Genomic DNA, 13,339 nt, shown 5'->3' with positions numbered 1-13,339 from the left:
TGAACTTTGGGTCATGACCGAAAGAACAAGATCACGGGTACAAGTGGCCGAAATGAGTTTCCTCCGTAGGGTGGCTGGGCTCTCCCTTAGAGATAGGGTGAGAAGCTCAGTCATTCGGGAGGGGCTCAAAGTAGAGTCGCTGCTCCTCCGCATCGAGAAGAGCCAGATGAGGTGGCTCGGGCACCTAATTAGGATGCCCCCTGAACGCCTCCCTAGTGAGGCGTTCAGGGCACGTCCTTCCGGAAGGAGGCCCCGGGGAAGACCCAGGACACGCTGGAGAGACTATGTCTCTCGGCTGGCCTGGGAACGTCTCGGGGGCCCCCCGGAAGAGCTGGAGGAAGTGGCCGGGGAGAGGGAAGTCTGGGCCTCCCTACTGAGGATGCTGCCCCTGCGACCCGGAAACGGCTAAGCGGGAGAAGATGGATGGATGGGTGTATTTAATAAAAAATAATTTCTACATTTTGTAACATTTCTACACTTTAACACACATCAAACATCACATTGTAAAGGTTACACTCCAGTGTGGATAATCACGTTTCTTATACTACAAATATTACATCCAAATGGTTTTTCTCTAGTGCAGGGGTATTCAGGACGCCATCGTCTGAGTCTCTCCCTTCCTTCAGCTCCGTCGTCTGTTTCTTTTACTTTTCCTTCATAATGCAAACTTTCTTTTCTTTTTCCACTTTCTTGTGTGAAACTCTACTGTCTCTGCTTTGAGTCGTAATATAAAAACCTGATTGGTTTAGCCATGTCACGTAGGACAGAGAACTTGCATGTGATTGGCTTGAATGTTTCCTTGAACAGGCTAAACATAGATGCACTACGTTAAGTTTTCACTCTGCATGGCACCTCCTGCAGTATGAACCCGGACCAGGGTCTGCCGTTTGGTGACCCCTGCTCTAGTGTGTATTCTAATGTGTCGATTAAAGTGAGTCTTTTTAATAAATCTTTTCTGACAAACATCACAAACATAAGGTTTCTCTCCAGTGTGGATTCTCATGTGTTGCTTCAGTTCAAAATTGGCATTATATCCTTTTTCACAAACATCACATTTAAAAGCTTTCACTCCTGTGTGGCCACTCATGTGTATGGAAAGACTTCTCTTACAAGTAAAACTTTGACCACAAACACCACAACCAAAGGGTTTCTCTCCTGTGTGGATTCTCATGTGATTAATCACTAACTGCTTGGTCGTAAATCTTTTCTGACAAACATCACATTCATAGGGTTTCTCTCCTGAGTGGATAAACATGTGAAGCTTCAAATGCTTCTTTTGAGAAAACCGCTTCTGACAAACATCACAACCATAGGGTTTCTCTCCTGTGTGGATTCTCACGTGATCCTTCAAATGCTTCCTTTGAGAAAAATGTTTCTGACAAACATCACAGCCATGGGATTTCTCTCCTGTGTGAATTATCATGTGGCTCTTTAGACGAGATCTGCTGCTAAATCGTTTCCCACAGACGACACAAGCAAAGGGTTTCTCTCCTGTGTGAATTCTCATGTGTGCAGAAAGACTCGCCTTTTGATTAAACTTTTGACCACACACGTCACAACCAAAGGGTTTCTCTCCTGTGTGAATTCTTGTGTGGACCTTAAGACTTGTTGTGTCGCCAAATCGTTTCCCACATAAGTCACAACCAAAGGGTTTCTCTCCTGTGTGAATTCTTGTGTGGACCTTCAGATTAGATCTGCTGCTAAATGGTTTCCCACACACATCACAAACAAAGTGTTTCTCTGTGTTATGTGATTTTTCTTTGGTGTTCTTCTCAGTCCTAACCTCAGATGTCTGAAAGCTCTCACAGCTCATGTCCATGTGTTCACTCTGAGCTTCAGACTGGGACAAAGGTTCCCTCCAATCCTCACTGTCTTCAGTGTCAGAGCAGTCTGTTTCCTCTCCATCAGTGTCTGGTTGTGTACAAGTGTTTGTTGCTTCTGGACCTTCACTGATGTCTACATTTGGTTTTACTTTCATGATTTTAGCTGAGCTGCAGGTTGCAGGTTCTCCTTTGATGTTCTCCTCACTTTGTCTCCAGAGTAGCAGAGAATGCTGAGCTTCCTCCTCCTCTTCTTCTTCTTCACTCTTCACAGGAACAGCTGTAATATCCATCTCCTGCTTTACCTCCAGACTTTCCCACAGTTCTTCCTCTTCCTTCTTTATGTGGAGATGATCCTGGAGCTGCAGTCCATGAACAGATTTTCCCTCACAGGAAACAAAAAAAGGGTTTGTTTGATTTTGTTGTCATTAGCACTATTTGCACGGGATTAGTTTTACCTAAAAACCACATCTAATAAATAAATGACCCCCCAACCTCTGCTTTTTATGTGGCGCATTCGCACGGGATACCCGAAGCCGATTTTGCTGAAATTTACGGATATCTGAAAACGTGAAACAGTGTGTGAGTTGATGTTAAAACAACTTTGCAGGCTTTTGACCACAGCTTAGTGCTGTGTTACTGCTAGCGCTAGCCAGCAGTATTAAATAGAAAGCTACAAACAGAAAAAAAAAAGATTCTAAATGTGTCATGGTCTGAATTTACCTCGTACTGAGCTCAATGAGCATATATGCGCATGCGCAACACTACCGGAAAATGCATTTTTGCAAAAAAAAAATAATTCAGTTTTGTTTATTTTTGTTTTTTAATGTGAACGGACACGTAGTTTATTAGTTTATTGGATTAGGTTAAGGTTAGGGTTATGGTTGCATGCATGCGCGTATATGCTCATAATCTATTCCAGTACGAGGTAAACTCAGAACGTCACACTGGAAACAAAACAACGCGTAACCAGGCATCAGATCCTGCCCCTTTCTGTCCAAATCACAGAGATGCCTCTTTGCATTGGATTAGTATTATCACAGGACCTCGGACTTCCTTAAAATATAGTAGGTAATTTGTAGGGGAGTTTTTACTTTACAATTTACTGACATGGTTGATTCGCCTGAGATTAACATCACAGACATTTTCTGCAATTATTACAAATAGCATGTGGTCCCAAGGTAAAACTCATCCCGTGCGTTGTGTATATTTTGTTTTTTTTTGTTGTTTTTTTGTAGTGAGCAATATCTGTTTACCCTTGTTTGAAGTAAACTAATGACCAAAAAGATGGAAATGTTAGAACTCACACTAAATATTGCTACGAAATCTCATGATATGACAGACTTCAACCTCTGAAATGTAAACATCTATATGACACAGACTAAACCCTCACCCACATGTTTTGGGACAATATCAAACATTTCCACCATATTTTTCACGGAAAAACAAGTGGATTCATGGCTAGCTTTAGCAAGTGTAGCAAAAACAGATGGACATCAAATCTTGTGCTACGTAATCTCGTAGGAGGGAAAGAGTATTCTTGGTCTTGGGGCCAGCACCCCAACCTGGAACAAGGCACAGAGATGTAAGCTGGTGGTCCAGGAGGTACGTCGGGAAAAGGAAACAGGAAGCAGTGGCACACGCAAAGCCAGGGCAGTGGATGGCATGAGTGGAGAAGAGGACGATATCTTGGAAAGAGCTGTGGGAGATGGAGATATTCAGGGTGAACTTTACCATCAGGTCTGTCAAAGATGTCCTGCCTTCTAAAAGAAACCTTGGCCCTAGGCCAGTGGTACGGTGAAGACCCCACGTGACCTCTTTGTCCAAATCCAGCAACACTGGAGCACATCCTAGTGGACTGCAAGACCAGCCTCTTTCAAGGCCGTTACACCCAGCTGCACAACCAGCTGTTAAAGTGTCTTGCAGCAGTGCTGGAAAGCAAATGGACACGTGTAAACTAAGGTTGTGAACAATAAATCGATGCGACCGGATTACCGGTTCAACAAGTAAAAGATACGGTTGCGTCGGTAGCAGCCTCATTAATACCTAGATTAAACGGTTGCAGAGGCATGGATCGGGTATCGCGAGACTTGGAATCGGTTGGCGGCATCACACACGCCAGCGCCACTTAAAAACAACGAGAGCGCTGAAGCTGCCGGCGAAAGCAAAGCTGCGTCTGAATAGTCCCTCTTATCTCCTTTCCTATCCACTGTTCCGTGATAAAGAACGTCAGAGTTCTCTTTAAGCTCAGTAAAACAGGCTCATTTTTTTACCTCCTTTAGCCTAGGAAACACTGATGCATCCTTAACCAAAGGAGACACGATAATGCTGACCCACAATTCTTTGCGGCGACAACATTTAAAGGGACACGCACACTCAAGCGTTCACAGTGCCTTGAACAATTTTAAATAAATAATCTAAAACCCATATCTTATTATATGTAAGAAATATAATCAGATTATAACCGACAAAAAACAGACACTGTGGTTGAAGAAAAAGGGATCAGAGGAGGAGGCATTCAGACGTGGTTCAGACGTTGTATATGACATCACATTGAGTGTGCAAAAGTAGTGGGTACATGGCTTCAGGTTCAAGGTCTGAAGGGGTACGCGACTTCAGAAAGTTTGGGAACCACAACATTAACACCAGAATCATTAATAATAACATGTTATTGTGATACAACAGTAAATGTTACAGAAAATCAGAACATGTTGACAATGTTTGTAGAGACGTATTAATTAAAGTGTAGATATTGAGGAGCTGTGGAAGTTCTCATGTGTTTATCACTGTTGGCCCACAGTACAATATGAACAGATGAAGAGCAAAGATTCAAGTCTTTTCAGATGAATTTCAAAATAAAAGTCAACTTCATTACCACACAGGATGTTGGCTGGAATCCTCTTGTTCTGGAACAAAGTTTTTATTTCCAGTTTCTGGGAAACAGTAAATATATTTATTCTGTTATTGATGAGTGTGAGCAGCTGTAGAAATATGTAGGTTAGAGAAGTCTGCAGTAAACATGGTCATAGATCTGTGATGTTACCTCCTCAGGTTCTCTGTCAGTCTGCTTTGCCTCCTGGCTTTGCTCAGTCATGATCTCCTTTATCAGCTGCAATTATTCACAGAGAAGAAGATTTAAACAAAAGGTCAACATGGAATCAAATATAGACATTATATACGTAGACACCGCATCGACTGTGGAGGAACACGTCAACAGCGCCGCCATCTTGAACGGGTGGTGGTGGAGGCAGCGGTGCATGGTCATTACGACAGAAAGAGGTATTTCTCAATCTCTAAGCAGAATCATTTGTTGAATTTTTAACCGATTTCCAAACTGTTTATTTTCTTAAAAATATCACACATGTATCTATGATACAAGGTGCTTGGATATATTTAAAATGCTGGTTTTACCACTCAACGCTTAATCTCCACACCCACATCCTTGAATATTTCAGTTCTTTGGCTACAATAATGAATGATGATGATATGAAACATGATGCAGGAGTTTCTATTAGGGATACACACAAATTATATTTTTTGGCCAAAACTGAAACACCAAAATAAATTATTATGCCAAATATTTGTCCCCCATTGCATTTCTGGCTCTGAATGTGTACTAATCACTAAAATTAAAACATTGCAATTGTATACATTAATATGAATGCTTAAAAGAATAAATCAATTAAAAATATAAAAATGTTAATTTAGCACGGACATTCCAACAATGTACAATATAAAATAAAAGAATTAAATGTTTAACTCATACATTCAATAATGTTGTACAGGCCTATAACTCACAGCTGTTGAAAGAGAGTCACATTAAATATGTTATCTAATTAAAACACAAAGTACATTGAAGTTATTGATGAAAATCAGCTTCTTGGTTTTATTTATTATCCAAACATGTTCTTTAGACGCACACACAGCTCTGTGTAAATGTATTTTGCGCGCTGGTTTAGTTCTAATCCAATTAAGAGATAATCTTTATAACGCAGACCATTTACAGTCGTGATAAAGTTCAGATGTGCACTGACAGCAGAGTTGTGGCACAAATATAACGCCATACGTGCCGTGCTTCAGATTGTTGTTTAGGGGTCCCACGGTACTACATTGTTGACGTGACAGAAACATAAAACACACGTACTGCTCCATCAACTCTGCTTAGAAAACTCTTCAGTGATCAGACGAATTAAATCCAGCCGCTCTGAGTCAGTCCACGGACACATTGGTCCGTTTCCAGACAAGCGCGCGGTGACCATGATGTTTGTGTCATCACAACATTGTTACAGCCTGTTTTACGTGTTCATTTGTTGTGGTGAACTGCCATGAAGTGTCTCAATGCGTGTAAGAAAGACCCTATTTTTTTGTTTACAGAAAGCAATATTGGAGAAAACTATTTGTTTACATTGGTATGATAAGATAAGATAATCCTTTATTGATCTCACAATGGAGAAATTCACTTGTTAAATTTGGCATAAGATCACAGGGTGTGCAGAATATACAAGAAATGTGCAGACAGTTAAATAGTAAAAAGAGGTATCTTATGCACAGTAGGTAAAAACAAACATCTTGAGGGGATGTAGTTATAACAATTGGGAAATAAGAATAAATACAAATGGAATAAAACACACTATACAAACTAGAGTATCTAGGTGCAAAGTTTACAGTTCTAGTGCAGGTTGTCAGTAAGTGACGCTGGTACAGGAAATAAAGGGGCGCTGATACGGAGATTATTGCACGTAGTTTTTGCAAAGGGGGGTTATTGCACATGTTACATTAGGGTCCTGTTGTACAGTCTAACAGCAGTGGGGATGTTGACACTTATTTACAGAAATGTTTTCACTAAAATAGTGTCACTGTTCTGACACTTTTTCAATGTATTGTCTTTCAGAGATATAAAATAAAAATTCTATTTTTCACTTAAACTTTTTTTCTTGTTATGTCATAGTTTATCGTAAAATTGATTTCTGTCCAATATATCGATAATCGCAGTATCGTCATATCGTGAGATAGTCGTTATTGTGAGCTTTGTATCGCGTATCGTATTGTGAGATACCCAGATGTTCCCACCCGGTAAAGATAGTAAGTAGCTCTAACAACCGGTGTCACGGTCTGAGTTTACCTTGTACCGAGATCGATTATGAGCATGCGCAGCACCAGAAAATCTCAGCACGGAGGGAAACTCAGACCGTGACACCAGAACAACGCCTGTGTATGTATCACCCGATTTATTAGTTTTTAAGCCCCCCAAATATCGGTATCGGCCCCAAATATCCTGAATCGCCAGAGCTCTAATATCTAGCATAGATCTTTATGAACAGATGTGCAAATATCTATAGATCTATAGAAGGAAACTCCGTCATTAGAAGTCCTCGTACAGTGAGCTGCTACACAGTACCGAGGCATCTGTGGTGCTGAACTGGTGTTACGGTTCAACTGGTGACCGTGTTACCCTGAGGCTGGGCTGAGTGGAAAGGCCAGTGTTAGGAAGATAAACACGGTGCAGATGTTCTCCTAAAGGAGGTTTGACCGACAATAATCAGCTTTAAAGACAGAAAACAGCTTCTCACCTTCTCCTCCTCATTCTTCTTCTTCTTCTTCTGGCGGATTGCAACCATAACTTGAGAGAAGCATATCGCCACCTACTGTATCGGAGTTGTAATACAATAGGTGGCGGAGTTGTGTATATATATATATATATATATATATATATATATGTCCTTAAGATATGTAATCACTTCCCTCTCTTTTTGATCTTTTCCATTAGCTCTCGTCTTTCCTTATATTTTTTACTAGATAGTAAAATGTTTTTTCAGTAACTTTGCATTCCTCACAAACACCTGATTGATGTTTGCCTATTAACGCCAGTGTTTTATTTAGTCCTGTATGATCAAACTGTAATCTCGTGAGCACAACCTTCTATTCTTCCTCTTCACTGCCTGTGCTTTGACTTCTGTATATTATAATACATCCTACCATTATTATCATATCCCATCTAATTTGCCATTTCTTCAGGGTTTGTTTTTTTAAATTGTTTTTATTTCCCATTCATTATTTCAGTTATTCTTGTTGCTTCCTTAGCTATACTGTCAACCACTGGTACCCAGCAGAACTTTACCTCTATTTCAAGCATTCGTAATTGAAACAAACCTTGTTGAATTTCTAACATTAAATGTTCTTGGTTTGATTTAATGTTTTTAATACTATGTAGAGCTGCGAGAGAATCTTCACAACACACCACCCTATAGTTTTTTTTTTCCTCTACCCATTGTAAAGCAATGGTGATAACTGTCATTTCTGCTGTATACACAAATACTTCATCTGGCAATCTCCTTGCTAAATGGTGATTAAATAATGGTATATATACTCCTATTCCTACTTTCCCTTCATTATTTTTTGATCCATCAGTATATGTGTCAAGATACCTGTAGTATTTACTTTTTAAGTATTCATTTAATACCCTTTTATACTTTCTACCCAGTCATTCTTTAATTCTAATATTTTATAATCTATGACAGTTTCTTGGAACAGCCAAATTGGAACATTACTAATAGGGGTAGGCAATTTAACATGGATATTATTAAGTTGATTTCCTCAATTTTGTCTTTAATTACCCATCCAAAACTATTACTTTTATATGTATTATAATCCAGGGTTACCCTCTTAGCTATATTTTCATGGCCACATCCCTGGATTCGCCTCTAGTGTGTCAGCATTAATTTATTTAAAATGCTGGTTATAACACCTAACACAATCTCCAAACCCACATCCTTGAATATTTCAGTTCTTTGGCTACAATAATTAATGATATAATAGTAATAGTATAATAATAATAATAGAAACAAAATAACATAAGCCAGTAACTATAATCCAATAATAAAAACAATATTAATTGCTAACAACAATAATAATAATACAATGAGAATACCACCAAGTATAATATAAAGTATCAATAATAATAATACAATATGAGAATATGACAATTATAAGAATAGCAATAACAATACAGTAGTAGTATAATGATAGAATAATAGTAAATTGCAATGTATAGCCTTAAACAATGCTGTCAATAAAAACCTGAGCGCATCTGAACATTTTCTAAGTTCCTTTTGTTCTATTTACATCTATCTATTTATCATGTCTGACATTTGTTACAAACAAACCCCGTGAAAATTGCTTGAGGCTGAGCGATTTATTTATGACAACTTTACACATCATTCCTCTATAGCTGTAATGCACTGTAGGAGCGATTGCCACCGGTCAAAGATGGCCACCCTGTTGACGCACCGCTCTAGTGGGCGGCAGCAGAAAACAAACACTAAAAAAGAAAAGAAAAAAAAATATATGTAATATGTGCAGCAAGAGACAGAAACACCACAGGGGCTTTTTTTTCCAAAATCTCCACCTAATAAAAAAAGCTAAAAATGTACATGCATTTACAATCAGATATAGTGGACGAAGATGGGTTTACAGGAAGCATTAAAACACACTTACTGCTTTGACGCCCTCCATTAACATCCACACACGACACGTAGGTCTAAACATTTAAAAAAAAACAGATTTATTTAAAATGGGTAAACATTAATATATTATACAATATATGATAAACAACAAGCTTTAAAAATGCTGCAACAAATATTTGGTCACAGATGCAAATCTGTGCATTTCAGCCACATCCACACCCTGATGAGCAAAGATACACTGCAGCTCAGTCTGTGATTTACAGTCACACAATAATCCATATCAAAGCTTAGAGTGTCCATCCCCAACACTGAAACCATCCAAAGCCATTTAGGACCAAAACAACCCAGTTCATCATATTTGACTGTTTTATACACACTAACATTTGTTTTTGTTTATTTTGATTATTCAAACATTATTTTAACAGTGGAGTAAAAAGAATGAAGCAGCTTTAACTGAATAAATGTATAATCACCTCAGGAGATTCATGTTTCTGAAACAATGGTTTTCAAATTTGTGTTTCATTATTTTGATCCTTTAGGATATATTTAATAAAAGAAGTTCAACATTTTGTTACATTTCTACACTTTAACACACATCAAACATTGCATTGTAAAGGTTACACTATACAGTGTGTATGTTCACGTTTCTTAAGAGTTGAAGTTGTTGCAAAGTTTTCACCACAAACCTCACATTTGTTTGTGTGTCGTTGTGAGTATTTAGAAGTTTCTTAAACTACAAGTTTTACTACAAACATCACACCCAAATGATTTCTCTCTAGTGCAGAGGTATTCAGGACACCATCGTCTGAGTCTCTCCCTTCCTTCAGCTCCGTCGTCTGTTTCTTTTACTTTTCCTCAATAAGGCAAACTTTCTTTTCTTTTTCCACATTCTCGTGTGAAACTCTCCTGTCTGCTCTTAGTCGTAATACTTCTGACACAAACAACTGATTGATTTAGCCATGTCACGTGGGATGGAGAACTCATGTGAATGGCTTGAGTGTTTCCTTACACAGGTTAAACATAGAAGCACTACATTAGGTTTTCACTCTGCATGGCACCCCTTGCGGGTCCGGGCCCGGACCAGGGTCTGTCATTTTGGTGACCCCTGCTCTAGTGTGTATTCTAATGTGTCGATTCAAGTGAGTCTTTTGAATAAATCTTTTCTGACAAACATCACAAACATAGGGCTTCTCTCCAGTGTGGATTCTCATGTGATTAATTACTAAATGTTTGGTAATAAATCTTTTCTGACAAACATCACATTCATAGGGTTTCTCTCCTGAGTGGATAAACATGTGATGCTTCAGCTGAGTCTTTATCCTCCATCTTTTACCACAAAGATCACAGCCAAAGGGTTTCTCTCCCGTGTGAACCATCATGTGGCTTTTGAGATTTTGACTGTGGCTGCATCTCTTGCCACAAACATCACAACTAAAAGGTTTCTCTCCTGTGTGAATTCTCTTATGGATCTTCAGTTCAGGTCTTCTGCTAAATGGTTTCCCACACACATCACACCCATAGGGTTTTTCTCCTGTGTGAATTCTCATGTGATCCTTCAAAGTCTTCTTTTGAGAAAACCGTTTCTGACAAACATCACAACCATAGGGTTTCTCTCCTGGGTGGATTCTCATGTGATACTTCAAATCCTTCTTTTGAGAAAACCATTTCTGACAAACATCACAACCATGGGGTTTCTCTCCTGTGTGAATTATTGTGTGGCTCCTTAGATTAGCTCTGTTGCCAAATCGTTTCCCACAGACGTCACAACCAAAGGGGTTCTCTCCTGTGTGAATTCTCTTATGGATAGTCAATTCAAATCTTCTGCTAAATGGTTTCTTACACACATCACAACCATAGGGTTTCTCTCCTGTGTGGATTATCATGTGGTTCTTCAGACTAGATCTTCTGCTAAATGGTTTCCCACACACGTCACAACCAAAGGGTTTCTCTCCTGTGTGAATTCTCATGTGGACCTTCATATTAGATCTGGTGCTAAATTGTTTTCCACACACATCACAACCAAAACGTTTCTCTGTGTTCTGTGATTTTCCTTTGGTGTTCGTCTCAGTCCTAACCTCAGATGTCTGAAAGCTCTCACAGCTCATGTCCATGTGTTCACTCTGAGCTTCAGACTGGGACAAAGGTTCCCTCCAATCCTCACTGTCTTCAGTGTCAGAGCAGTCTGTTTCCTCTCCATCAGTGTCTGGTTGTGTACAAGTGTTTGTTGCTTCTGGACCTTCACTGATGTCTACATTTGGTTCTACTTTAATGAGTTTAGCTGAGCTGCAGGTTGCAGGTTCTCCTTTGATGTTCTCCTCACTTTGTCTCCAGAGAAGCAGAGAACACTGAACTTCCTCCTCTTCATCTTCACTCTTCACAGTAACAGCTGTAATATCCATCTCCTGCTTTACTTCCAGACTTTCCCACAGTTCTTCCTCTTCCTTCTTTATGTGGAGATGATCCTGGAGCTGCAGTCCATGAGCAGATTTTCCTTCAAAAGAAACAAAAAAGGGTTTGTTTGATTTTGTTGTCAATGTGTACATTTTGTTTATTTTTGTTGTTTTGCATGTATTTGGAGTCATTTTGTTTGTTTTGGTTGTTGTTGCTTTATTATAGTGGGAAATGTTTGTTTACACACAATTGTTCAAAGTAAATTGACGGACAAAAAGATGGAAATATCAGAACTCATGCTCAATGTTGCTACGAAATCTCATGATATGACCTCTGGAAAGTAAATATCTTTATGACACAGATTAAATCCTCACCCATATTTTTTGGGACAATATCAAACATTTTCACCATTTTTTTCACTGTAAAACAAGTGGATACATGTCTAGCTTTAGCAAGTGTAGCAGAAACAGATGGACACATCAAATCTTGTGCTACGTAATCTTGTAGGAGGGAGGAGCATTCTTGGTCTTGGGGCCAGCACACTAGCCTGGAACAAGGCCACTCCAGCACAGAGCTGTAAGCTGGTGGTCCAGGAGGCATGTCAGAAAAAGTAAGCAGGAAGCAGTGGCACAGGCAAAGCAAGGGCAGTGGATGGAATGGGAAGGAATGGAGAAGAGGAAGATATCTTGGAAAGAGCTATGGGAGATACTATCAGGGCTGTCTAAGATGCCCTCCCTTCTCCCACAAACCTAGGCCAGTGGTACGGTGAAGACCCCATGTGACCTCTTTGTCCAAAATCCAGCTACGCTGAAGCACATCCTAGTGGACTACAAAACCAGCCTCATCCAAGGCTGGTACACCTCACGGCAAAACCAGATGTTAAAGTATCTTGCAGCAGTGCTGGAAAGCAATTGGACAAGTGCAAACCCATCACTAACCTCGTGATCCTGCTGGAAGGCAACAAAATTTGTCTATAAGGGAGAGGGTCAAGCAAGCCTCACTATGTTAAGCTAAGACAGGGGTGGCTACGCAATGCATGGGACTAGAAGATACTGGCAGACTTGGGCCAGAAGCTCACTGTTCCTTGGATCAGTGCAATGGAGAAGACCTACAAGCACAAGAAGCTTTGATACACTGAGCTGGCAGAAGATGCACAGCAACAAGGCTGGAAAGCGAAGGTTCGTCCGATGGAAGTAGGCTGCAGAGGGACTAAGAATTTTAGATTTAGGGACAGTAGATTAAACATAAGTCCGGTAGATGTGGTAAATCTGGACTTCCTACGTAGCCTCGGATTGCTATGCCGGCTACATCCAGCAGCCGAGGAAGCAGCGGAGCCTCGTACTAGCGGTGTCCGCCAGTGGAGGAGACGTAAGCGGCGTTATCGGAAGCAGAAGCGGGGAAGCCGAGTGGGGCTAGCAACCAAGCTAAGTATAAGTATTTTGTTTTCTTCGTCTTTCACCTCCAAACAGGCTGGATGACGAGGGGGTTCACCCTTAGCACCTGCATGTTTGTTCCATAGCGAAATGAATGGAGTAAACTAGAAACTATTTGGTCCATTCTGTATGTTTAAGGCTGAATGAAAATGAAACAGAATGAAACGGGGAGGCGGGGCTGCTAGCATTTTTGTTTACAAAGGTTCTAACTGGATTGGAAGTGTTACCTGTT

At 40.0% G+C, this 13,339-nt stretch overlaps 2 protein-coding genes across 18 annotated transcripts in view; both read right to left on the bottom strand.

Moving 5' to 3' along the window:
• LOC114462362 (zinc finger protein OZF-like) overlaps positions 1-7,414 on the bottom strand; it is a 29,410-nt gene extending 21,996 nt beyond the window's left edge. Inside the window, exon 1 of the mRNA XM_028445140.1 lies at positions 7,391-7,414. The gene's annotated coding sequence lies outside the window, so the exon portion shown is untranslated. The remainder of the gene's footprint in view (positions 1-7,390) is intronic.
• LOC114462363 (zinc finger protein OZF-like) overlaps positions 338-13,339 on the bottom strand; it is a 47,900-nt gene continuing 34,898 nt past the window's right edge. For 8 of the 17 annotated variants that reach the window (XM_028445142.1, XM_028445146.1, XM_028445149.1 and 5 more), the window contains one exon: positions 9,359-11,774. In XM_028445142.1, coding sequence (XP_028300943.1) covers positions 10,318-11,774 — 1,457 coding nt within the window. In that variant the 3' untranslated portion in view covers positions 9,359-10,317. Of the gene's footprint in view, positions 4,754-4,863; positions 4,930-7,390; positions 7,430-9,358; positions 11,775-13,339 lie in introns of those variants that run through there. The other 9 variants (XM_028445153.1, XM_028445152.1, XM_028445156.1 and 6 more) reach the window with 8 other exon arrangements.

Source organism: Gouania willdenowi, chromosome 4 (assembly GCF_900634775.1).
Source record: "Gouania willdenowi chromosome 4, fGouWil2.1, whole genome shotgun sequence".
NCBI lineage: Eukaryota > Metazoa > Chordata > Actinopteri > Blenniiformes > Gobiesocidae > Gouania > Gouania willdenowi.
The sequence above is the reverse complement of the archived record's forward strand: the minus strand, read 5'-3'. Positions and strand labels throughout refer to the sequence as shown.